This window comes from Ursus americanus, chromosome 7 (assembly GCF_024610735.1).
Source record: "Ursus americanus isolate L20-20 chromosome 7, mUrsAme1.1.p, whole genome shotgun sequence".
In the NCBI taxonomy this organism is placed as follows: domain Eukaryota; kingdom Metazoa; phylum Chordata; class Mammalia; order Carnivora; family Ursidae; genus Ursus; species Ursus americanus.
This window is the reverse complement of record NC_142133.1, coordinates 7,525,261-7,553,047: the sequence shown is the minus strand read 5'-3', so window position 1 is coordinate 7,553,047 and position 27,787 is coordinate 7,525,261. Positions and strand designations below refer to the sequence as shown.

Genomic DNA, 27,787 nt, shown 5'->3' with positions numbered 1-27,787 from the left:
TTTACATATTATTAATTTGTTCATCGAGCATACATGTCTTGATCCAAGTTTTCCCAAGACACAGGGATTCAAAAAGTGTCTATAGAAAAGCAAAGGTATGATTAAACAAATATGGGAAAGTGTTATAAGCTGTATAACACAGTCTTCTTGGGGAGTGCTGCTGGTACTCGACACCTAGAAGAACATGCAGCACATAGTAGGGCCTTGGTACCTATTTCAGAAGTGGATTAATAAAGAGTTCATCAGACAGATGGAAGAGAAGAGCCTTCTAATCAGAAGGGAGCAGAATAGGAAAGAATTGGTGCGTGGGTAATTGTTCAGGTTGCTGAGAGAACCCAAGGAAGAGATGCTGAATAGCTGTTAGAAATATTTTAGGAATCATGCAAAATTAGAGGAGTTGGAAATGATAGACAAATGGTCTGATTTTATAAGGAAGAGAGACCCTTTTTGATCTCTGGATGGTAAATTCTATTTCATTTCTCAGTACGAGTCTGATGGAGATTCACAAAAAGGTGGTTTGTGAGTGTTTGCAGAGGAAGCACACACCCCACTAAAATCCATTCTCCCAAGTTTCACAAAGAACAGGCCATGCCAGATCAGGGCCATTTCTTCTGGCATGGATTGCCAGTTGGATAGCTCAGAAGGTCATGTATTTGTACCTCAGCCAAGAGTCCTAATACAAATTGATTTTTATTTTATTTTAGTGCCTGTTGTGTGTCAAGCACTGTGATAAGCACTGGGGATCATGGAGCTAAAGGAGGTCAGTTTCATGATGTCAGAAGTACTCTGTGATATTAAGTTGATGTGTACAAATTAATAGGGAAATAATTAGATTGGTTACTGATAATTGATTTAATAAACACACATTTTTATGATGATGCTTATACATTTTTGGGTAAACCATAAATGGTAAGAAAATGTTATTCATTGATGGACCTAGTCCAGAAAGATGGTTTTTTTATGTCTGACATAGACCAAAATTGAGATGAATTATAACAATAACAAAGTCCTACACTCCTTTCTGCTTATTTTAAAAATCCAGTTGTTCGTATGTCTGTATGTTTGTGAATGTGTATATTAAAGATTTAGTGTTAATGCATAGATCTTTACTATAAACCTTTGTGATATAAATAAAATAAAACCTTCCTGAAAAAATTCTTCCTCCTCTCCAAAGAACAGTGTTGGTACCTACAACCACAACAACACAACCACATCAATGCTGGGAGAGGGGTAGGTGGGGAGCAGGGGAATGTGTCTAGGTTGGCCAGAAGCTCATTATTACAACCTCTATGTGCTTCATTCTAATGAATCATTTTTTCCCACTAGGGCATGAACTCCTCCAGGTCAAGGCCTGTGTACTGTAACCTTAATATCTGGCAAAATGCCTGAACCCTCACAAGTTCTCAATAAGCACTTCTTCAAGATGTCATTACCTTCCTCGACCCCCCCCCCCAAAAAAAACCCTTAATTTGATCTGATATTGCATTAATTATGGAATAGCATCTGTATTAGTTTGCCATCATTGCTGTAACAAATTGATAAAAAGTTGGTGGCTTCAAACCATACAGATTTGCTGTCATTATAGTTCCAGAGGTCAGCAGTCCCCCAAATCAAGATGTTGGTAAAGCTATGTTTCTTTCTCAGGGAGGCTTTCCGGAGAATCTGTGTTCTTTCCTCTTCCAGGAACTAGAAGCCACCCACATTACTTGGCTTATGGCACCTTCAAACTCTCTGACCCTTTTCCTTTTCACATTTCTTTCCCTGACCACTCTGTTAGAAGAGATTCTCTACTTTTCTTTTGAAGATTCATGTGGTTAGATAGGACCTACCTGTATAATCCAAGATATTGACATAAGGAGTAAGCTATTCACAGATTATGTGATTACAGTTAGGACTAGGGTGTGGACATCTTTGGGATACCATTACTCTGCTTATCACAGCCTCCAGATCAGAAAGGTGGTGGTAATAAGGTGTTAGACTCTACCCAGAATATTTTACTATGCCTCACTTCAATCGAATAGTTGAAAATTATAGCAAAGAACTAGAACAGTAGGAAGATTTGGAGTTTGTGCCAATCTAAGTGATGTTTAAAGGAATAGGAAGTTGAGCTTAGAAAAGAGAAGACCTACATTTAGGGGTCCAGGGGCAGTTGTGGTTTGAGGAGGCACGAAATGATCGCTTCTTCAAAATACCAGAAAATTCTGTCACATGACAGGATTGCACACTTGTGTTGTGCAATCTCAGAGGACTGAATAATCTTGGAAATTTTAGGGAAGCAGCTTTTGGCAGAAATTAAGGCAGGGTTGTGTGGACATTAATGATGTCCTTCAGTACAGCAGGCTAGAAATGGCATGGCTCGATGCCGTGGGGGTCTTACAAAAGAGATTTGAGCACTAATACAGCTCAGGTGGACTGTCAAATTCCATTTAACCCTCATAGCCACCAATTCTGTGACCTAGAGTTCCATCCGTGACCTTCGGGCACCTCCACTGTGGTTAGCTGGCCAAGGGCTTACATCCTTACTGAAGAGTCATCTCTTGCCCTCACCGAATCTGTGTTTAAGGATCTGTCCCATACCAAGCAGAAGAAGCGGTGAAGGAAACTGGTAGAGCTGATGACTCTTCAGAAGATGCAGAAAATCATGTTATTGTTGAGAATATATATTAAAAGAAAACAGTAGACTTAGAGATAGTACAAATTTTAAAATATTACACAAATCCTTAAAAATACTCTCTGGCATATTCAGACATGAAAAGAGAACAACTGTAGAAGACAAGGCATGAAGAAAGTGTCGATTCATTAGGTGGTTTGTGTAAGAATCAAGTATGACTCATGAGGAAGTTGGCTATTTAAAACAAAGGGAAAAAAAGAAAGAGTAGACTAGGTTCTTTCATCTTAATCCATAAGACAATAGATTTTGAGACTTCTTTTAACCTGTCCACTTTGGGGATGGTTATTTGGAGTAATTTGTACAAGATCTGGGAGCAGCTGTAGAAAGTGCTGCATTTAAATGGCATATGTAGCATGAAAGTATTTTTTTGTACTTTTGTTTGTTACTTCATTCTTGATCTTTTAAGTATACATCTGAATGTCTAGTTTATACCCCTGGACTTTACTCTGTGTTACGTGTTATGTTAGACCACTTGACCCACAGATTATTTTGTATCCCGAAGTATCCAAAAGGAATTAAGAAATTAATTACAACTTCAGTTGTGTTCAAGAGAGCTCTTTGTGGTTTCTAATCATTGTTATTTTCAAAGAGAGAGTCAAAGAGAGTCTTAAGTGTCTTTGGCTTTGGGGTTGTAATGATCATTCTAGACGAAGAGGAGCTTGTTCAGACACTTAAGACGTTGGGCCAGTACTGCCAATGACTTCATACCACTCCATCTTCTTTCCACTTCTATGGATTACCCAACAGCAGTAATGGTCATTCTAGCCAGCTCCTGATACTCCTCTCTACAGTCAAGGGAAGGTCAGCTATTTTTTGATCCCCATGGGAGAGAGACAGCTCCTCAATCAGTATCCTAAAATAGCTGGCTGTTCTCAGCTGCTGGGCTGGAGTCCCTCCAGGGGAGAGCAAAGGGAACACAAATCCACCCGCTGGGTGTAAGTGAGGAGCCACCACAACATGAGCTAGGACAGGCTTCTCAAGAAGATCCTGCTTACTCAAAAAACCTTTCTTCTTCTTCTTTTTTTTTTTAATTGAGAAGCTAGGTGTTTGCCATTTTTTAATTTCTTATTTTATTTAAAGGGAAGCCGGTGACTTGAAAATGAGACTAAATATTGCCATCTTCTTTGGAGCTCTCTTTGGTGCTTTGGGGGTTTTACTCTTTTTGGTGGCTTTTGGATCGGATTATTGGCTTCTTGCAACTGAAGTGGGGAAGTGTTCAGGTGAACAGAATGTGCGTTTCTTCTTCCAAATACTGATGTACTTGGTAGGGATGAGGATAACCTTATGTATCCTCTTGAAATCAGAGAACAGTAGTGGCGTACCCATTTCTTCGCAGAAGAGATAGGTAGAAATCTATGATCATTATTATTTAGGGTGGAATACATTGCTTTAACATTTTTCTGGATGTGATAATTTAGGTTATGTATTTTATTTGATGGCATGTTACTTCATTTGTGTTCTGTGTAGATAGAGAACGTCACTTTCCACCATGAAGGATTCTTCTGGAGATGTTGGTTTAACGGGATTGTGGAAGAGAATGATTCCAGTATCTGGAAGTTCTGGTATAGTAAGTGCAATTTAGCTTTATTTTTCCCCTTGTCATTAAAATAAGAATGAACAGCTTTTTATTTAGTACAGATCACTTACAAGGTAGGATTGGATTCTTAACTATAGAATCTCGGTAGGACATCTTCAAAAGACTCATGAAGTGATTCTTTTTCAGTAAGTAGAAATGGCTATATAAATAATTATTTTATTTTCTAACCTAAAGTGGGAGTCTGAATATTTACGGCAAAACTGAATTATATGCTCTTTCCTAGCTCTTATTTAAAATACTAACTCTAACAACAACAACAAAAAAGACCCTTGATATTTTTCTGAAGTGTCTATTATTGCTGTGTTACAAATAAATGGGGTTGTTTTGGGTTTTTTTTTGGCTATCAACCCTTGAAATCTCAAATTAAAAAATTTAGAAATAGAGATGTGTTATTTTATATTCATGGCTTTAAAGTAAAAAAAAAAAATCTTTTTTTTTTTTTTTTTTTTAATAATGAAACTCAATTACCAGCAGCAGTGGATGAAAGCTCACTCTGTTTGGGCTTTAACCAAGTTTGTGGGCAATATCAAGAAATGCCTGGCTTTTGATGTTTGCGTTCTCTCATAGAAACTTGAAAGTTCTCTTTTGAAGTAGAATAGCCTCTTAAAAATACGATGCATTCTTTTCACTGTTTTTCCTATATTATATTTATCTTTGAAAATCAATTCATTGAAAATAACTAGCTTTTATCTTATTGCATTCAACAATAAAAGAACTGCTTATTACCCTAAAGGTTATTGTAGGTTGAAATTATTAGTCTCCTTATCATATATTCCTGTGATATATCAAAATATGTGTATATAGTCGTGATATATCAAAATATGGCATTTATGCATATAATAAAGAATATATAATAAAAATATGAGATCTTTGAAGACAAGCAATCTGACAGCAAGTTGGCATGTGTAAAAGGAACCAAGTAATGATGAAATGGAATTTTGCAAGAAATAGTTGACAGGCTTTCTTATAGTCATTTTGGGGAAGAGAAAGCGCATGTAATCTGCCAATGAAAAGTATTGAGACTCTGATAGAGTAAGTCAGACTGTGCAAGAGGAAGACTTTGCCAAGGACTTAGAGAAAGGAAGAATTTCACTCCACCTTTAAGGGGACACAGTGGAAATCTTCAAGTTTTCAGAAAACATAAAAGGTTTTTTCTTTGATTTTCTCCAAATACTAGAAATGCATTTGAATTATTAACTGGTATGACCTATCGTTTCCATCTTTTCCCTAAAAATAGAAGATAGAGTACTTTTTATGTTAATCAGAACTGATCAAGGTTAAATATACGTTTATTAGATTTTTAAAACAATTACTTTTTGAATACTTACTATGCGGTAGGCACCATGTTAGGAACTGGAGCATATGGTTGTGAAAATTAATGAAATGTAGTACCTTTCATTTTAAGTTGATATGAAGGGCATTCTCTGTACTGAACTAGATATTTTGGATGAATCCGCTTTATAGGTCCCCTGACCTGCTTGATGTGAGTTTCCCCGCCTCATTCAACAGTTCTCTGAATCTGTTGATCTAACCTGCAGTTTATTCAGCTTGTGTGCCCCAGACCCCATATTTCTCTTCTGTTAGGAATGAGTCTTCACTCATTTTCTCAATAACAACTACCACTGTTTTGTCTCCTTCCTAGCTAATCAGCCACCATCCAAGAACTGCGCACATGCTTACCTGTCACCGTACCCCTTCATGAGGGGTGAGCACAACTCAACCTCCTATGATTCTGCTATTAGTAAGTACCTCTGTCCACAGAATGCCTCTGAGAGGGACTTGTTTTTCTGAAAAAAATAATTTAACATATATCATTTCAACATTTTCTCTGGTATCAATCTACTATATATAAAATAATAGGATGCCATTTTAATACACCATTTATAATTCTAATTGAATATAATTTAGGTTTAAAAGTAAAGCCACTGTAATTTACTTGCCACTTATATGGAACTTCTTAAAGTGTGTTTTCCGATGTGGAAATAATGATGTTTATTAGGAAGAACTGCTTCTTATGGGTTTAACTCACCTGAAACTAGTTTTACAATGAAAAATAATCATCATATACACCCTAGTTTTAAAACATTGATTTTGTAGCTGTTACACATACAGATGTGATTATGCTACTGTTTTCCTACAAAATGACTGAACTTTGTTGTATGTGATAACTCATAGAAGGAGAATAGTCAAATATCACTAACTGAGAGTCATGATTACCTTTAGTTTCTTTTGTATTTTCATATTGTTTGTTCTATGGAAAGTACAAAAACTTATTTTGTACAAAAGCACATAATATATACTTAAATCTGGTTTTATAGCAAGTACATAAGCTCAATATGTCAGCTTTATTTTCATCTGGTTTCATGAAGTTTTTAATAGGTGTGTTTAGCATAATCTTAAAACTAAGAGTTGGATCAGAATTTACCAGTGTTATAAACAGGGACAAAAATATTTGTTTTTTCAAAGATAATAAGTAATATATTTAATGTTCTGAATAATCCTATATTAGTCAGTATTTTCCAGAGAACCAGTACGAGGTATACTGATGGGGGTGGTGGTTGGGGAGTGAGAATGATTGATTGATTGATTGAAGGATTAATGGAGAGATTTTAAGGAATCGGCTTATGCCATTGTGGAGGCTGGCAAGTCTACAATCCATATGTTGGCAAGCCCGTAGACTGGATAAGAGTTGCTATTGCTGTCTTGAATCTGAAGGCTAGAAACTCTGGCAGAATATCTTCTTTAGGAAACCTCAATCTTTATTCTTAAGGTCTTCAACTGATTGGAAGAGGCCACCTCTATTATGGGTAGTCTAACCAAATTAGCACATAAGATTAACCATCACAAATCTTAACAAATCTTTACAGCATACATCATTTTTTTCATCTTTTTATAAAAACATGATTTCTATACCTTATAATTTTAAGTTCGCTGAAGGATATAGCATCTGCTTATATCTCACGATTAACATGACATTTTATGGAGTGGACGTGGGGTCTGGATAGGAAAAGAGGTGAGCTGACACACAACTGTGCCTGTCTATAAAAGTTGCTTGTGCATAAAATGGCTGTGGTTTTGGCTTTGAGAACGTGCAGTGTGGTGCTCTTTCCCGTTGAAACTGCACAAGGTAGTTCCCATTTGTCAAAGCCCTTTGCATCCTGTGTGACAAGGATTGATAAGAGATGGTAAGAGAAGAGACGGCATAGCAAAGAGTAGGAAAAACCATTTTGTATTACAAAATATGCAAAAAAAATATTCCCCTGACGTTCTGATTTTTGTAAAATGGACTAAGAAATGATACAAGGTTGACTTTCCACAACATTAGGTATTTGCATAGATAATAAGATTGTTGTTGATACTCATATGTTCAGGTCCTGTGATGAGATAGGTATCATGGGCCACATATATTTTAAAATGAATCTACATATTTGAAAAGTCTGTACCTCAAGGAAATAGAAGAGAACTTGAAAAACAAGGTGACATGATCTAAACATAATAATTATGATGGAGATGGGGAGTAAGTGCATGTCACAAAAATTATACTGCAATTATGCTTAGAATTATTATGTAGCACTGCATATAATTACTGTGTCATTTTTTGGATCCGATGACAAAACCATATTCCAATTTTTTTTTTGTTTTAAATTATCAGACTCCTCTTTGGCTCACATATTGTAACTCCCTATTCACTTTAAGCAACTTTATCAAACACTTTAGCAAAAATGACTGAGAGGGGAAGAAGTATGCCCTACAACAGAAATAGCATATACATATTTCATTTACCTTCACAATAATGTACAATGATATCTGTCATTATATTTGGTTTTTCTTATGTTCCCTTTATCCAAGAGAAGAGCCATAGATATCGTTAGAAGGGTTTTACCTGATTGAAAGTGCATGTTTCCTAGTTAGTGGGGCCATCTAGTCTTTCCTATACTCCATAGCCACTCTTTGACTTCATGTAGCCTTAGAATTATCAAGTATTATACATTTGCTAATTTATCTTGGCTAAATTGAAGGTATTATTTGTAAAAGCTGGTGCATTCCAGCCTGGCAAATAATTGGTAAAATGGCTTTGTATTCTGAGTTTTTCCAGTTGCAGTTAGCCAGTATTGAAATCAGTGAAAACAATATAGTGGTGTTTAATTTTTCTGGAAAGGCTATTTTGCAATCATTGGATGCTACCGATGAAATTATTCTATCTCATAATATGGGGACTGACACTCAGAGAAACCATGTGACTCTGTTTTCACATAGCTGATCATCGGCAGAACTAATGCAAATGGCCCAAGGCTCTGGATTTTGTTTATTGATAATCTTATAAACTACAGTGAATGAAAAGGCAAATTTTAGTGTTTGCCCTTCTTTTTAAGTATAAGTCTTTTCATTGGATCTCAACAAAAGAACAATTTAACAATCTTAATGTTATGTTGGCTTTTTCTACTTTTCTATCTGATCCTGACCAGGTCTAATTCAATGTTTCCTTTATTTATTTTTGTCTCAAATACATATTTCAAAATTTGGTTATGCTCAAATCTAGTTATCTGAATGGTTGCCCAAGCCTAGAGAGGTTGTTAAAGTAGGATTTTGTACTTCGAGTCCTTTAAACAATTCCATTACCTTTTGATATCTGTCAGAATTAGATTTTCTGGTTTGTTTCATGATTAAACTCAATCACAGTTCGCTTATTCAGTATCATTTGGTAATGATGTATAGAACATAGATTAATTTTCTAGATAATTGAGCCCCTGAGTGAATTAATCATTTTGTTGGTGTCCCCATAGCCTTTGGCCACACCTACATTAAAATACTCATTATAAGTAACTGCAATTGTTTACCTTAGTTTCTTTATTATTTGTTGAAACTCCGTAAAAGCACAGAATGTATCCTACTCATATTTATATCCCAGGACATAGTATAGTGCACGGTACTTAGTAAATGCTTACATATCTCTATGGAATGACTTAGTGCAAGAACTCCTTGGTTTTCTTCTTAAGCAGAATATATTGAACATAATTTCTCCTTTTCTTGGTGAATTGGAACAAACACACACACACCATGACCTTCCTTGAGTTTCTCAGAATCAGTGTTTGCCCTCATGCTTCAGGGCCTTTGTACGTGGCATCCCTCCTCTCCAAATGTTCTTCTTTTCTTCTCCACCCCTCCTCCCTTCATTTTTCTAACAAGCAGGCTCATCGTCCAAGCTAGTACATACTTCAGTTTTCTAGGAAACCCTTCCTTGCCAGCCCTCTGCTCCACTAGTACATGGGCTAGACCAGGTTCTCCTTTATCAAGACCATTCTGGTTTTTCTTTTCTTTTCTTTTTTTTTCTTGAGTAGTCTCCATGCCCAACATGGGTCTAGAACTCAGAGCCCTGAGATCAAGAGCTGTATGCTCTACTGACTGAGCCAATGTTTAATTTACTATCCATAGCATAGATTTTAATTGTTTATTTGTGTATTTATTTTGTTAATGTATTTCCTTCCCGGTTCAACTCTAAGCTCTATGGCAGTGATGTCTTGTGTGTTTGGCTCACTGGTATACCCACTATAGACTGAATGCTAAGTGAATACTTTGGGGGAGTCTCGTTGCTACCCTATATTGTGATACTAATACTGATGCCCTAAGGAACTGTTGGTGAGTGTAGGAATTTTTCAAACCTTTACTAAGTGGACTTAGATTACTCTTAAATTCTTTTTCATACTTTTTAAATAATTTTTAGGTCTTCGACACTGCTTTCATTGCTTTTATTGTCAATGTTTATTTATTTTGTATTCTTTTCTGGTCTTCTCTTCCTTTACCCTCATACAAAATTGTAGAGTGAAGTGGATTATAGAATGCCAGAACAGGAAGGAGGCGGGTAGGCAAGATATTAGCCATGTGTTATGTTGTAAGTGACAGAAAACTAACTAGCTAAAAAATACGGGCAGTTTCCTTCCACAACAAGGTCAGAAGCAGCTGCCACAAGAATGCCATCAGGGCCCCGGGGCCTTTCAGGCTTTCCTCCCACCATCCTTGGCAGGGGCACAGTTGCTGCCACGCCCTTCCATCTTCGGAAGAGCAGAGTCCCTAGAATTCTCCAGTAGATTTTCGCCAATGCTCTAGTCATCAGGACAGTGTCACGTGGCCTCTGTAGGCTAGGACCTGGAATTGCCAGCTCTCTGGTCAGAGGAGGAAAAGGGAGAAGGGCTGGGAGCCAGTGCTGATCCCTTAAAGGATCAACCAGTCTTCAGGGCTTGAACAAGGGCGGGGCAGCAAGGGTGAACAGGGAATAATGGAGACATTTGGTAAGGAGGACGGAAATATGAGCTCTAGGAGGAGCCCTGGGAGGTCACATTTGGAAGTGGAGGATGGGGATTTAGTTTGGATTTCAACATTTTAAAGTTGGGTTGATGGTAAAGCAGCATTTCAAAATAATTCAGCATGTAGCTTGATGTACAAAACTGACTTCCCTGAAAGACATTAATTAGAACAGCTGATACTGGTGAGGAATTACAGAGGTGGTTTTTGATATCAGATATAATCTTTAAGAAAAAAGTCATAGAAAAGGAGGTGGTAAAATGTCAATTATACTTAGAGGGAGAAAGAAAGAAGCAAAGACAGTCCTCAAAGGAGAAAGAAAAAGAAGCCTTGAGAAGCAAGCTGATAGCAGGCTGTCAGCCCTGTCACAGGGTTCGGTGGTGGGGAGATTCTTGGGAAGGAGTTGGTGGCCCTCAGTGACAAATGCAGAGTGAGTGGGAATGAGACGGGCACGAAGGATTAGATGGGATAATGCAAGAGTCCTGGCAGCCACTGAGAGCTGTCCCCACTGAAGGCTCAGCTACAGAGGCATCTCTTTCTAAACCTAAACCCACACGCCCTGCTGGTTTGGCCTGAGACTTGTAGGCCTGCTGCGCTGTATCCCACTCCTGCTTACTGCCCGTTCCCTTGAGTTGGACCCGATGGCCCTGCCCTCTTTTCCTGGCAATGCTCTTCCTCCCCCCAGGCAACCATTCCATTTCCCCACACATTCTGTCACCTGACTATAGCCCTACCCCAGGCTTCCTCCTCCTTCTCCTCTCCCTAGAGAGGTCAGAAAGCAGAGATGCTCACACAGGGGGCAGAGCAACAGAATGATGGGGTGTGAACCCTCATATGGGACGTTTGGGGAACGGGCAGCAAGAAGGTTGAGACCTTTGCGATTAGCCAGCACTTGGACTTGGAGTACCTACCAAAAGCACACAGGGTTTACAGAGAATACAAAGTCCTTATAAAAACAATCATACCCCCCCCACACCATTTTGCTTTACTATACAAGGCAAAATAAAATATAAATACCCTTATATTTGGCAATTTTAAACAGCACAGAAATGAATTAAGATTTGAGTCTAAAGTTAATGTAAATACTTAAATAAGTAAGAAGACATATCAACATGTCCCAGGTAAGATTTCATTGTGATGACCTCCTGCTTTCTGATCAATAATGCTGGTGTAGCTGGGTCTTATTTACCAATTTTTTTTCATGTTCAAATATGGTGAGTCTGGACATTGTCTTAAATTTACCAAACTTCCTTCTGTTCTGCTTTAGTTATATAGGAAAAAACCTACACTGCAAAATATAATGGAAAAAACAGTTCCTTTTTTTTTCCTCCTTTGGTCATAAATGTCAAGTCCCTAGGTATTGAGAGATACCTTAACATCCACTCAATGTCCTATTACTCATTCAGACGTTTGGGATTACACAGCCATGGCCACAGAAACAGTGTGATATTACACGGTGCCAGTGGTTCCCGATTTCTGGCTGACTTTTTATCTGTGACCCAGGGAAGGCTCCACTGCATTCCAGTTGGAGGGCACTCATAGGGCAGCTCACTCAGCCTTCTAAAGCTGCGGCTCAGAGGATACAGTTGGCTTTCCAGTTCCAGGGCCCAATATCAAAGCTGTGATTAAAAATCACTTTTTCAGAGGGTGTTATTTTGTGTTCCCTACTATTTATTCATGTACATCTATGGATTGATTGGCAGCTTATGTAACATCCCTGCACTAATGGGGAGATTACCTTCTGTAAACAAGAGTGTGTGTGCGGCTTGGCTTCTCCTCACAGAGGACAGGCTCCAGCCTCTACAGAGGCTGATATCTATTAAAATATCAGCCACACTCAGAAGTAGAAATCTCACCCAATCATAGAGAACCTCTTGGTGCCAGGCTATCGCAGCCTTAGCGGTACTGACATTTTGGCCCAGATAATTCTTTGTCGTGGAGCTGTCCCGCTTACTGGAGGATGTTTAGCAGCACCCCGGCCTCTACCCACTAGATGCCAGCAGCACCTCTCCGTCGTGCCAATCAAAATGTCTCTTAACATAGCCAAATATTCTGGGGTGGGTGGGCATGAAAGCATCTCTGGTGAGAACTACTGGAACACTCTAGATAATCATTGCTAACACTTCTGAGGACCCAACCTCTTCTTCAGAATTATACTGTGTACATTCTGTGCCCAGCTCCAAGTCTCCAAGCACATAAATAATGGTTAGTTTCCTTCTTCCATGCAGAATATGCAGACAAAAAAAAAAAAAAGGAACAAGGAGCTGATCTGTATCTCTCTTATCTTTAAATATTACTGCTTCTGCTCCAAGTTGTGGATCTTTTCTTAGGAAAGATATTTACTCAATCCAATGGAAAAAAAATATCAAAGAACTACCGTATCCTGGGCACTGTTCTAGGTGCTTCAGCGTCAGCCCTAAATTCTTGCCCTTATGAAGCTTTCATTGTAGAGGGGAGGCAGATGATAGACAAAATGTCAGTCAAGTACTTGGAGGGAAATAAAAGGGGTTGGCGTGTGTGGAGGCAATCTCAATATTAAACAAGGTGACCACAGAGGTGATGTCTGTTTTGAGTTGGCCAGCTCTGATTGAATGGGGCTCTGTCATCCAGCTAACCTGTCATGGTACCTTGATCCCTCTTTTGAGGACTAGATGGATGCTGTACAGAGAGTACTTAGCATAGGGGATGGCTTGTGGTAAGGGTTCTATGGGAGCTCCAAGCTGGACTTTCAGCCAGTATGTCTGTGTTCACTACTAGAGCCAGTGCTTCCTGGCTCTGGCTTCTTTATCTCTGCAAAGCTCACTGTACTTGGTAAAGGGGAGATTAGTATAGTATTGACTCACACATTTGTTAAAATGAGAAGAGATAATAATACAAATGCTTAGTAAAGTATTGCCATGTAGTTGGTATTCAATAAATGTCACCTATTTTATGGCAATATACCAATTTAGAGCACTGGAAATAAGTTCTCATGAGGGCACGTGAATTCATCATAGCTTCTCCCTAGTGAAATGCTTCCTGCTCTCTGAAGTGTGTACCTGTGTGTGTGTGTGTGTGTGTGTGTGTGTGTGTGCAGTCACATCAAGCACGTGGTAGTATTTCTGGCAAAGAATAAGGACTTCAAAAGTAGTGTTCATTATCATTATCATAAGCACCATCATCCTGGTACAAGATAGTTAATAATACCATCTGTATTGGCCAAGTTTGTCACTGTTTATCTAGTAATTTTTTATTAAAATTCATACAACAAATATTTATTGAGCACATACTATGTGCCAGGCACTGTTCTAGGTTCTGGGGAACAGCAGGACACAAAAAGATGGAAATCTCTGTGCCTGTAGGGCTGACATTCTGGAGAGGGGAGACACATAAGGCAAGATAAAATAAGTCAATTATATAGCACATTGGAACATGACAGCGCTTTGGAGAAACAAAACATGAAAAGAGGCTGGAGACGAGGGGCTGACAGAAGTGACGGTGGTAAGAACTCTGTAATGTGGCCAAAGGGAAGATCGGCTCTGAGAAAATGATATGGAGTGGAGACTTGTAGAAAGTGAGGGAAAATTTGTCTGAATCTGGCATGATCCTTTTCAAATTATTTAACAACCAGTAAGGAAATCTATCACATGGACAATACCAGTAACACAACACAACACAACAAAACTCTTATGTCCAGACTGCTATGTACCTTAAAATATCAGTTTTCCCTTTCTGTAGTTTTTAAAAAGTATTTCATTGTAGAAATTTCCAAACATTTACAATAATTATCAATATATTTTCTAGTATATGTGCTGCCAAAGTGAGCACAATAATTGTCAACACATTTTGTAATCAAATGATTATTACTGTGAATTTTGAGAGTTCTTTATATATTCTCGATATAAGTCTTTTCTTTAGTATGTGTTTTCCAAACATTTCCTCCCAATCTGTAGCTTGTTTTTTCATCACCTTAACAAGGTCTTTCACAGAGGAAAAGATGTGAATTTTGATGAAGTTCAGTTTATGGAATTTTTCTTTAATGAATCATACTTATGGTGTCATATCTGAGAACTGTTTACCAAGCCCCAGGTTCTGAAGATTTTCTCCTCTTTTCTTCCAAAAGTTTTTAGTTTTGTGTTTTACATTTAAATCTATGATCCAGTTTGAGTTACTTTTGTGTAAGGTGTATGATTTACAATTTTTCAAATGTGTGTGCCATTGCTTTAGCACCATTTGTTGGAAAGACTGTCTTTCCCCTATTGAATTGCTTTTGTACACATGTTAAAATATAATTGGTTATACTTGTGTGGGACTATTTCTGGATTTTGTGTCCTGTTCTATAGATCTATATGGCTGTCTCTCTGTCAGTGCCTCCCCATCTTGATTACTTTAGCTATATCTTGAAGTTGGAATGAATGATACCTCCTACTAGGTTCTTCTTCAAAATTATTTTAGCTATTCTATATCCTTTGCATTTCAATTTAAAGTTCAGGATAGTCTTTTCTATATCTATAAAAAATCTTTCTTGGATGATTGAATTGCCTATATCAATTTGGGAAGAATTAATTTTATTATATTGAGTCTTCCAATCTGTGAATGCAATATATCTTTCCATTTATTTAGATCTTTAATTTCTTTCACCAGCATTTTGTAGTTTTTAGCTTATGAATCCTGAATGTGCACTATTAGATTTACATCTAAGTATTTCAATTTTTTGAGCAATTATAACTGCTATTATATTTTAAATTGTGGTTTCTATGTGTTTATTGATAATAGAAATATAATTGATTTTTTAATATTTACATTGTATCCTGAGACCTTGCTGAATTTACTTAGTAGCTTTAGGAAGTTTTGTTTTGTTTTATTTTTTATTTTTTGTAGATTATTTGGGATTTTATACATAAGGAGTCATGTCATTAGCATATAGGGATAGTTTTATTTCTTCCTTGTTTGTTTATATGCCTTTTATTTCCTTTTCTTGCCTTATTGCGTGGCCTATAACTTCCAGTATCACAGTGAATAGCGGCACTGAGAGCAGAAAGTCTTGCCTCATTTCTAGTCTTCAGGAGAAACAATTCAGTGTTTTTTCCTTAAGTATGATGTTGCTATAGATTTTTTTGTAGATGTTCTTTATTAACTTGAGGATGTTCCCCTCTACTCCTTATTTCCTGAGAGTTTTTGTCATAAATGGATGTTGAATTTTGTTGAATGTTTTTTTCTGCATCAATTGATTTGGTCACAATACTATTCTTCTTTATCATATTAATATAGCGTATTACATTTATTGATTTTCAAATACTGAACCAGCCTCTTGTCGTAGGAATAAACCCCCTATGTTCATGATAAATAATTCTTTTTATACGTTGTTGAATTCTATGTTAATATTTTGTTAAGGATTTTCACATCTGTATTTATGAAGGATATTGGTCTGTAGTTTTCCTTTTTTTTTTCCTGCTTATCTAGGTTTAGTATCTGTAATAATGATTTCATAAAGTAAATTGGGAAGTGTCTTCTCTACTTTATTCAGAAAGAGATTGTGGAGAATTGGTGTTAATTCTCTTTAAATGTGTATGTTTGATAGAATTTACTAGTGAAATCATCTGGGTCAGGAGATTTAACTTTCAGGGAATTTAAACTTATAAATTCAGTTTCCTTAATAGTTACAGGGCTATTCGGATTATGTATTTAACATGTGATTTGTGGTAGTTTGTGTTTTTCTAGGAATTGGTTCATTTCATCTAAATTGTAAAATTTATATGTATGGAGTTCAAAATATTCCCTTATTATTTTTTATGTATGCAACATCTGTGGTGATATCCCATGTTTCATTCCTGATATTGGTAATTTGTGTTTTATTTTTATCTTATCGGTATTTTTAGAAGATTGTTAATTTTGTTGAACTTTCCAAAGATCCTGCTTTTTTTTTTCATTTTTTTCTATTGGTTTTTTGTTTTAAATTTTATTGACCTATGCCCTTTCTTATTTCCTTCTTTCTGATTGCTTTAGATTTATGGATATAGATTTCGCTCTCAGCACTGCTTTTGCTGTTTCCCACACTTTTTTTTTTTTTAAGATTTATCTATTCATTTTAGAGAGAGAGAGAATAGAGGGGAGGGGTAGAGGGAGAAGGAGAGAGAAACTTAAGCACACTCCACATTGAGCCTGGAGCCTGACATGGGGCTTGATTTCACCACCCTGAGATGACCTGAGCAGAAACCAAGAGTTGGATGCTTAACAGACTGTCCCACCCAGGTGCCCCTGCTTCCCATGCTTTTGATACGTTTTATTTTTATTTTCATTCAACTCAGTGTGTTGTTTAATTTCCCTTGAGACTGATTGTTTGACTCATAGATTATTTAGAAGTATATTGTTTAGTTTCCAAGAGTTTGGAGATTTTCTTTCAATCTTTCTGTTATTAATATTTAGTTTGATTCCCTTGTGATCAAAGACCATACTCTGTACAATTTAAATTCTTTTAAATTTAATAAGGTTTGTTTTGTGACCGAGGATATGGTCTATTTTTCTGTGTATTCCATGACATTTGAAAAAACGTACTGTGGTTGAATGGAATGTGCTGTGAATGTCAGTTAGAGGCTTTTAGTTGATGGCATTGTTGAGTTCTTGTGTATTCTGGCTGATTTCCTGTCTAGCTGTTCTTGTAATTGGTGAGAGGAGATATAGAAGTCTCCAGCTGTAATTGTGGGTTTATCTGCTCCTTTTCTCATTGCTATCAGTTTTTGCTTCACATATTTTGCTGGGTTTTTTTTGTCAGATGCATGCACATTTAGTGTTGCTGTGTCTTTTTGGGAGAATCATCCTTTTATCATTATTTAATGTTGCCAGTAATTTTCTTTGTTCTAAAATATGTTTTATCTGATATTAATACAGCTACTCCTTCATTCTTTGAATTGATATTTATGTGGTGTATATTTTTTTACTTTTTTAAATTTTCAATATTTCTAAATTATATTTGAAGTAAGTTATAGACAGCATATAGTTGGAAGATTTATTTTTTTTTATCAAGTCTGCTAAGCTATATCTTTACTATTTAAAGACAGTTTTTTAGAGCAATTTTAGAGTCACAGCAAAATTGAGAGAAGGTACAGAGATTTTTCATATACCCACTGTTCCAACACATGCAGGCTGCCCCTATTATCAATGTCCCACCCCAGAGTGGTACGTTTGTTACACCTGGTGAAGCTACATTGACACCTCATAATTACCAAAAGTCCATAACTTACCTTAGGGCTTACTCTCGACGTTGTGTATTTTATGGGTTTAGACAAATGTATAATGACATCTATTTGTTATTACATTGTCATATAACATAATTTCACTGCCCTAAAAATCCTCTGTGTCTGGGGTGCCTGGGTAAGCATCTACCTTCAGCTCAGTTCATGATCTCAGGGTCCTGGGATTGAGCCCCACATTGGGCTCCCTGCTGAGCAGGGAGTCTGCTGCTTCTCCCTCTGTCTCTTGTCCCCTCCCATGCTTGTTCTCTCTCTCTCGCTCTCAAATAAATAAATAAAATCTTTTAAAAAATCCTCTGTGTTCTACCTATTTACCTCCGCTCCACCCCAACATCTGGCAACCACTGATCTTTTTATTGTCTTCATAGTTTTACCTTTTCTAGAATGTCATATTGTGGGAATCATACAGAATGCTGCCTTTGCAGATTGGTTTCTTTCACTTAGTAATATGCATTTAAATTTTTTCCATGTATTTTCATGGCCTGGTAGTTCATTTCTTGTTAGCACTGAATAATATTCTGTTGGCTGGTTGTACCACAGTTTACTTATCCATTTACCTATTGAAGGGCAATTCGGTTGCTTCTAAGTTTGGGCCATTATGAAGAAAACTGCTATAATCATCTGCATGTAGGTTTTTGTGTGAACACAACTTTTCAGATCCTTTGGGTGAATACCAAGGAGCATGATTGCTGCATAGAAAGGCAAGGGTTTCTTTCATTTTATAGAATACTGCTAAACCCTCCTGCACAGTGGCTGAACCATTTTGCATTCTCACTAGTGTTGAGGTTTCTTACTGCTCTATCCCCTAGAATTTCATGTTGTCGATGTTCTGGACTTTGGCCATTTTAATAGGTGTGTAGTGGTATCTCATTGCTTTAATTTACATTTCCCTGATCCCATATACTGTGTTGCATCTTTTCATAAGTTTATTTGCTATCTTTGTATCTTCTTTGTTAAGATCTTTGTCTACTTTTTAATTGGATTTTTTTGTCTTCTTATTTTTAAGACTTCTTTGTATATTTTGAATCACAGTCCTTTATTGGATGTGTCTTTTGCAAATATTTTCTCCCACTCTGTGACTTGTCTTCTCATTTTCTTGACATTGTCTTTTGTGAAAAAAATTTTAATTTTAACGAAGTCGAGTTTATCAATTATTTGGATTGTGCCTTTGTGTTGTATCTAAACAGTCATCACCATACCCAAGGACATCTAGGTTTTCTCCTACATTATCTTCCAGGAGTTTTATAGTTTTAGTGTTTTACTTTTAGGTCTATGATCCATTTTGAGTTAATTTTCATGAAGGGTGTAAGTTCTGTATCTATATTCAACTTATTGCATGCAGATGTCCAGTTGTTCCAATAGCATTTTCCTTGCTCTGTCTTAAAGTCTTTGCTCCTTTGTCAAAGATCGGTTGACTGTACTTATATGTATCTATTTCTGGGCTGTATATCATGTTCCATTGATCTATATATGTCAATTATTTTGTCAGTACCACACTGTCTTGGTTACTATACTATAGCTTCATAGTAAATCCTTAAGTCAAATAGTGTCAGTCCTCCAACCTTGTTGCTCTATTTCAGTATTGTGCTGGCTATTCTGAATCTTTTGCTTCTCTATATAAAGTTTAGAGTCAGTTTGTTGATATCCACTGAATAATTTACTGAGATTTTTATTGGGATCTCATAGATCGAGTTAGAAGAAGTGACATCTTGACTATACTGAGTCTTCCTACCAATGAACGTGGAACATCTTTCCATTTATTTAGGCCTTTGATTTTGTTCATCCGCACTTTTTGGTTTTCCTCATATAGATCTTGTACATATTTTGTTCAATTTATACCTAACTATTTAATTTTAGGGGTATTAATGTAAATGGTATTTTGGTTTTAATTTCAAATTTTATTTGTACATTGCTGTTATATATGAACTTAGTTGACTTTGCGTACCAGTCTTACTACAGCCTTGCTATTATTAGTACCTGAGGTTTTTTTTTTTTAGCTTCTTTTAGATTTTCTAATAGATGATCATGTCATCAATGAACAAAGATAGTTTTCTATCTTCCTTCCCAATCTATATACCTATCATTTTATTCTCTCATCTCATTGCATTAGCAAGGACTTCCAGTGTAATGTTGGAAAGGAGTGGTGAGAGGGGACATCCTTCAGTATTAGTGGAATAGCTTCAAGTTTCTCACAATTAAGCATAATATTAGCTTTAGGATTTTTGTACATATGCATTATCAATTTGAGGAATTTCTCCTCTATTCCTAGTTTCTTTTTTCTTTTTTAAGATTTTATTTATTTTTGAGAGAGAGAGAGAGCATGAGCAGGGAGGAGGGGCAGAGAGAGAAGCAGACTCTCTGCTGAGCAGAGAGCCCAATGCAGGACTTGATCCCAGGACCCTGGGATCATGACCTGAGTGCAAGGCAGATGCTTAACAGACTGAGCCACCCAGGTGCCCTATTCCTAGTTTCCTGAGACTATCTTTTTTTTTTTTTTTCTTAGTGAATTTTGGTACTGGATTTTGTCAGATGCTTTTTCTGCATCTATTGATGTGATCTTGTGATTTTTTTCTTTATTTAAGTTTGCTGATGTGATAGGTTTTATTAATTGATTTTTTAAAATGTTGAGTCAGCCTTGCATATCTAGGATAAATCCCACTGGATCGTGATGCATAACTCTTTATACACACTGTTGGATTCAATTAGCTAATATTTTGTTGATGATTTTTGCAGCTGTGTCCATGAGAGATATTGGTCTTTAGTTTTCTTGTAATGTCTGATTTTGATGTTAGAATGTTATCCTCCTAGAATGATTTTGGAGGTATTACCTCTGTTTCTATCCTCTGAGATATTGTAAAGAATTGATAGAATTTTTCCTTAAATATTTGGTAGAATTGACCAGTGAGCCCATCTGGGCCTGGTGCTTTCTGGTTAGGAAGATTATTAATTGTTAATTCCATTTCTTTAATAGATATTGGCCTTTATTCTTTGAGTTTTGGCAGATTGTGTCTTTCAAGGAATTAGTCCATTTCATCAACATTATCAGATTTATAGGCATAGAATATTTCATAGCATTCCTTTATTATCCCATTTTTTTGGCTGCTTATTGATTTTTTTATTACAGTATATTTGACATACAATATTATATTAACTTCAGGTGTACAATTTAGTGATTCAACATTATGAAGTGATCACCATGATAAATCTAGCTATCTTTTATTGCCCTTCTAATATCCATGCAAAAATGTAGTGATGTTACCTCTTTCATTTCTGATATTAGTAATTTGTGTCCTCTTTTTTTTTTTTCCTTAGATAGCTTGGCTAGAGGCTTATCAATTTTGTTAATCATTTCAAAGACAATCTTTTGGTTTTGTTGCTTTTCTCTATTGATTTTCTGTTTTCAAATTCGTTGATTTTTATTCTATATCATATTATTTCTTTGCTTCCAATTACTTTGGATTTTATTCATTGAACTCTTTCCTATTTCTTAAGGTTTAAATCCAGGTAATTGATATTAGATATTTCTTCTTTTCTAATACATGCATTTAATACTATAAATTTCCCATTAGACACTGCTTTTCCTGAATGCCACATATTTTGATAAGTTGTGTTTTCATTTCATTTAGTTGGAAATATTTTAAATTTCTCCTGAGATTTCTTCTTTGACCCCTGTGTTATTTAGAAGTGTGTTTTTAAATCTTCACATATTTTGGGATTTTCCAGTTATCTTTCTGTTATTGATTTCTAATTTAACTCTGTTGTTCTCTGAGAGCAGACATTGTTTGATCTCTATTTTAAGTTTGTTAAGGTGTGCTTTATGGTCTTGAATGTGGTCTATCTTAGTGAGTGTTCCATATAAGCTTGAGAAAACTGTGTATTCTGCTGTTTGGTGAAGTAGTCTGTAGATAGATGTGAATTAGATCTAGTATTGATGGTGTTGCTGAGCCCAGATATGCCCTTACTGATTTTCTACCTGCTGGATCTGTCCATTTCTTATAGAGAGGAGTTGAAGTCTCCAACTGTAATAGTGGATTCTTTCTTTTCTCTTTTCAGTTCTATCAGTTTCTGCCTCAAGTAGTTTGATACTCTCTTGTTAGGCACATATACATTAAGGCAAAGTGGTCCTTTAATTACTGTATTTATACTATTTATATTTAATGCCATTATTGATATGTTAGGGATTAACCCTGCCACATAAATGTTTATTTTCTCTTTGTTCTGTTTTTATTTATCTGTTTTGTTTTTCCTGCCTTACTATGGGCCACTTGAATTTTCTTAGAATTCCATTCCATTTTGATTTATCTTTAGTGTTTTTGAACATATCTCCTTTTTCTACTTCAGTCCACTTTCCAGACCATCCATTGAGTTTTTATTTTTGGCCATTATATTTTTTTCATTCTTAAAATTTTCTTTTGGCCCTTTACATCTTCTATTTCTTTGCCAAGATTTTTTTTTCTCTTCAATTTAATTCAAGCACGTCCGTATTTCTCTTTGGGACATTTTTATCATGGCTCATTAAAAATCTTTGTTAGCTAATACTAACTCTGTCTGTCTGTTGGCATCTACTGAGTAATCTTTTTTTAAATTTTATTTTATATAAAATCAATTAATTAACATATAGTGTATTATAAGTTTCAGGGGTAGAGTTTAGTTATTCATCAGTTGCATATCACACCCAGTCCTCATTACATCAAGTGGCCTCCTTAATGCCCATCACCCAATTACCCCATTACTCCACCCTCCTCCCCTCCAGCAACCCTCAGTTTGTTTCCTATAGTTAAGAGTCTCTTATGGTTGTCTCCTTCTTTGATTTCATCTTATATTTTTCCCTCCCTTCCCCTATGTTCATCTGTTCTGTGTCTTAAATTCCACATATGAGTGAAATCATATGATAGTTGTCTTTCTCTGATTGACTTATTTCACTTAGCATTATACCCTCTAGTTCCATCCATGTCATTGCAAATGATAACATTTCATTTTTTTGATGGCTGAGTAATATTCCATTGTACATATATACCACATCTTCTTTATCCATTTATCTGTGAGTGGACAACTGGGCTCTTTCCATATTTTGGCTATTGTGAACATTGCTGCTATAAACATTGGGGTACAGTTGCCCCTTCGAATCACTAAGTTTGTATCCTTTGGATAAATACCTAGTAGTGCCATGCTGGGTCTACTGAGTGACATTCTTCACTGAAGTTGAGATTTTCCTGTTTTGTGTATGATTAGTCATTTTTTTCAATTAAAACCTGGAATTTGGGGGTATTGTGTTATGAAACTCTGGATCTTCTGTTTTCGTTAGCTTTTTGACATTGCTTCTGCAGGAGAAAGGGTGGGTACTGCCTCAATAAAGAATAGGTAGGAGTGGGATTCCAAGTTCCCCACTTAGTATGTATTGACATGGGGAGGGGCTGTGGTCCTGCTGGGCAGCAGTGAGAGTTCTGGCTTTCTATGCTTCCATTGATATCATCCTGGCCAGAAGGGGTAGGATTGAATCATTACAGCTTCTTCCATGGTTTCCACTGACATGGGGAGCATGCAGGGGTGGTCTCCTTACTACTGGGTGTTGGTTTAGGTCCTGACTCTACACTAGGCCTCCTCTGATAGCACCCTAGGTGGAAGGAATGTCTCATTTTCACCTTATAGGGATGGAAGTCCAGGCTGCACACATGGTCGCTCCTGTCACTGTGATTGGTCACTTCACTTATCTTTGCAAAGATGAAAGTTCTGATTACTTCTTTAGCCTTTTCCAACACATCCTTCATCCTTGTGTGTGTGTGTGTGTGTGTGTGTGTGTGTGTGTATAAGGGGGAGGGTTTGGAGCATCTTGTTATAGTCTGTCAGGGGTCAAAGTCTAGGCTCGCTTCTTGGTCCTTGCTGATGGGAGCTAAAGTCTTACTCTGTGGTGCTTTACTAGTGTAGTAGTGCATATTTCCTAAAAGTTTCCTGCCTTACTTGGCAGTCCCTCGCCTTGTCCTTTAGATAAACCATTGTTGTTGGGGCTCTTCTTGTGTGTGATTATTGTTGTTTCCAGATTACTGGCTTTTCCATCTCCATGGACACTACAGGATAGGGGCTGAATGGTACCACCTGGTGGAGATGAAAGTCTCACCTCCCTTTCTTCCCTGACACCACCCAGCATGGGTGCTGGAGTGGTCCATGGAGTCTGGTGAAGGGGAATCTAGGCTCCTCACTCAGACTTCGTTGAAATCTTCTTCTGTGGTATTTGTCTAAACCTTTTCTGTCATGATGGACTGTCTCTTTCCTGGCACTTTGTCTAGACTGACCTGTGTTTGTTGCCATTTTCTGGTCATTCAATCTCTAGTGTCAAGTATAAGATGAATGAGGCAAAAAGAAAACTCAGGGAACTCCCCACTGTGCCATTACTTGGGCTCCAAGCTCCCTTGTTGGTCTGCCTCTTCTATTTATCTTTCCGAAGCGTCTTCTGTTTGTTTCATAGATAATCTCCAGGGATTTTAGTTGTGATTAAAGAAAGCAGAAGTTCACTGTATCTGATTATATACTGAAGGAACAGCTGACCAGATTTGCTAATGGATTGGGTGTGGGGTGTGTGGGAAAGAGCAGAGTCAATGGTGACCCTTTTTTGTCTTTACCAACTGGAGGGATGCTGCTGCTATTATTGGAGATGCAGAAGGCTGAAGTAGAGCTGGTTTTTAAGAGGAAGCTTTGGTGGTGTTTGGACATGTCAAGTTGAGGCTGCACAGTGCCGATGTTTTGTAGGCTTTTGGGTCACAGAATGTAGTGTTAAAGGTGGAGGTGTGGGCAGACATTGCACCTTTGGGAGTCATTGTGTGGAGATATGTTTAAAGCTTATGGGACAAGATGAGACCATTTGGGGAGTGAGGGGGTCAGTCCAAGGACTGAGCCCAAGGATGCTCCATGGTTAAGTTCTTCTCAGAGGACAGAGTGATAAGTTTGGTCAAGTGCTGCCAAGAGGCAGAGTGAGGTATGGTGTATGGTCTGACCCTTGGGCTGAATAGTCTGCCCCCAGCAACTTTACCTCCCATTTCCCAAGCTGGGTTTCCTTCTTCGAAGACTCACTACTCTTATTTCCCTTTTAACAGATTACGTTGTTCGCACTCTCTTTTTTCTTTCTTCTATCTGTAAATCATAATATATAAATGGTAAACACAAATATTGCTTGATAAATTTCACTGCTAGCATGAGGAATTAGAACCAGCGAATTTATCAGTAACTGAAGCCATAAATTTCTCAGGGACACCACCACAATTCCTTAAAAGCTATTTGTTTCTGTCCTTATTTCTTTTTTCTGCTTGTTTAAACCTACTAATCTATTAACAGATATAAAAAAAGAAACATTTTATTTATTTATGTATTTATGGATGTATGTATTTATTTATTTTTTAGAGAGGGAGAGAAAGGTGGGAGGGGCAGAGGGAATGGGAGAGAGAGAATCTTAAGCAGGCTCCACATTGGGCAGAGCCCAACACTGGGCTGGATCTCACAATCCTGAGGTCATGACCTGAGCCAAAATCAAGAGACAGACGCTTAAATGACTGAGCCACCCAGGTGCCCCAACATTTTATTTATCTTATTAAAAATCACTGATATCACAACAGAATGGCTTACTTCATTTCTTATTACAAGTTAAATGGATTGAGGGGGGCATACGTGGAGGCCCTACTATGTGCTGTCTTTGTGCCAGCTCACCTACTTGACATTACACATATTACTCCCTTAGATCTGGTGACCTCATAGTATGAGGTGGGATTTATTGCTGTCATTTCAAAGCCAAGGAAACTGAGAGCGTTTAGGTTTCTCAACCCAAAGATTACGCTTTGTGTGAGCTGCCTGCATTTCCATAGTCACCTTCTTGATAACATTGTAGGGGAAAATATGTTTCAATATATACTTTAAAATAAAATCCATTGGTTAATTAGAGAAGAATTGGTAAGTTTTATTATTTCACTTTTTAGTTTTGGTATGGCAAGTCAATGTCAGTTTTTCTTTTACTATTTATTACACTGTAAAAAAATGTTTAAGGGTATAGAAGTAAAATTAAAGTGACTTTTAAATGTAATTATTTAAAAATATGATTGATCTTTGGAGTATTTCCCCTACTACACAAATTCATTGGGTCAGGTCTGTGAGTGGCTAAAGCTACTCTTCACTTCAGAGAACATTGATTTAGTATCTTAAGGGAAGTGATACATTTTACGGAAAGCAAAGTGTTAACTTGTTTCCAGAGCAACAGCTGTTGTTATGCAATATGGAGGGTATTTGCTGTAACAGTTTGCCATGTTGAGTAGCTAGAGAGGGAAGTTTTCCAAAGATGTATCCTATAACTGCAAATAAATAAATAAAACCAAATCCCGCACTAAATCATGTACAGAATAGTTATGGGGATGCTATGTTTGATCTTTTCAATGATTTTCTGCTTAAAATTGGCAGTTTTGGAAAGCTGGTCCTTTCAAGCGGAGACTTGGAAGTTCAATCTGTGCAGTTCATTATCAAAGGGAAATATTAACCATCTACTTGCCGGGACTCTAACCAGAAGAGCTGGAAGTGACTTCTGAGGCTGCTGCCTTTTTATCAAGAATCAAACAGAAATTTAGGGAGGTTGGTTAAGTGACTCGCTTCTAAGGAACACAGCAAATAGTTGGTAGGTCGGTGAGAACTCAAGGCTGCCGGTAGGCATTCCTGCCACATTCCTTCAGATTGGCCGCTAGAAGAGGCCAAGTGAGTGAAAGATGCCCAGGAGGTGTTTACGTACTATACTTGGTGAATGCCGACTTTGAACACCAAAGTTCATGTTTCCTGCTAAGTGGAGAAGATATGACTGTCAGTCTGTTCATGACAAAGCAAAGCGTGAACGTTTTTCTGGAGTAAAATGAGGCATTGCCCTGCTGGAGATGCCAGCTGTGTCCCAGCTATCTCGTCTGTCCCCACGCGACTCTCATCTTCACTGGCTATGCTACACTCCTTGCATGCGTGTTTCCCATCCCAAACTACGCAGGTCCTTCTCCTCAGCTGGCCACGTATTTTTCCAAGGCATTTGCTGGCAGGGACAGGCCACTACTTGCCTGCAAATCCCTTTCACCCCAGCGGCGGGTGATTACTCTCATTTCAATACCTTTATTTTCTTCCTAGAAACTTTGTTGCTTCATGTCTTCATTTCTTTGTTGCTTCATTTCTTGATAAGGTTTCCTTCTCCATTTCATTTTCCCCACAGGGCAGGGTGGTTTCCACGAAGTGTTATCAGATTTTTTGCATGGCTTTACTATAGTATTTTACCCCTTTGGGTGGGGGGCGGGAATCAGGAAAATACAAATTTCTGTAAGAAAGAAAAGGGAGTATGTGTTCTTCTCTTTTTATCTTTGTCTGTCTTTATCACTGAAAACACTGCTCCCCACAAATTAGACTGCAAATCTCTTGCCAATGGTTGGATTATTGGTAGATAGAATCTTCAGGTGGACAAAAAGCCTATTTTGATTTAAGTTAATCAGTGATTTTTCATATTATTTGTAGGGAAAGTTTTACATAACATGGGCCAAAAATGTTCCACTGGAAAATGACTATATCTTACATGGACCATCATGATCTGCCTCCTACCTTTCTAGCTCTAGCCACTTTCCCTGCCACCAAAGCTTCTGTCTGTGCCTTCACACTAAGCTCCTTGTAGACACCTGCTTTCCTCATTGGTTTCCTTTGTGCTTTTTGCTCTCTGCCTCTATTTCCTGGATTCCTACTATCCCTTCTAAGTCACCTCCTCCAGGAAGTCTTCTGTCATATGTCAAGATTGGGTCAAGGACCCTTACTCTATTCTTGTGTAATACACCATTGAGTTCTCTCCTTGCTTGGCACAGCCAAGCCATCCGATTGTGTAACTCTCTCCTATTAGACTGCTTGATAACATATATTCTACTTTTATTCATGTCATGTCACCAGTTAAGTGCTTACCTAGAATAGTGCCTGATACAAGGTAGATTTTTTTTCGATCAGTGT

At 37.2% G+C, this 27,787-nt stretch overlaps 1 protein-coding gene across 14 annotated transcripts in view; it reads left to right on the top strand.

Annotated features, from left to right (window-relative positions):
• The window catches only part of TMEM182 (transmembrane protein 182), a 264,818-nt gene that overhangs the window by 4,075 nt on the left and 232,956 nt on the right, over positions 1-27,787 (top strand). For 10 of the 14 annotated variants that reach the window (XR_015725109.1, XR_015725111.1, XR_015725112.1 and 7 more), the window contains exons 1-3: positions 3,578-3,902; positions 4,139-4,238; positions 5,911-6,009. Coding sequence is in view for 6 of the 14 variants with exons in the window: in XM_087863239.1 (XP_087719365.1) it covers positions 3,771-3,902; positions 4,139-4,238; positions 5,911-6,009 (331 nt within the window). In the remaining 8 variants the exon portion in view is untranslated. Of the gene's footprint in view, positions 1-704; positions 761-3,575; positions 3,903-4,138; positions 4,239-5,910; positions 6,010-27,787 lie in introns of those variants that run through there. The other 4 variants (XM_087863236.1, XR_015725105.1, XR_015725106.1 and 1 more) reach the window with 4 other exon arrangements.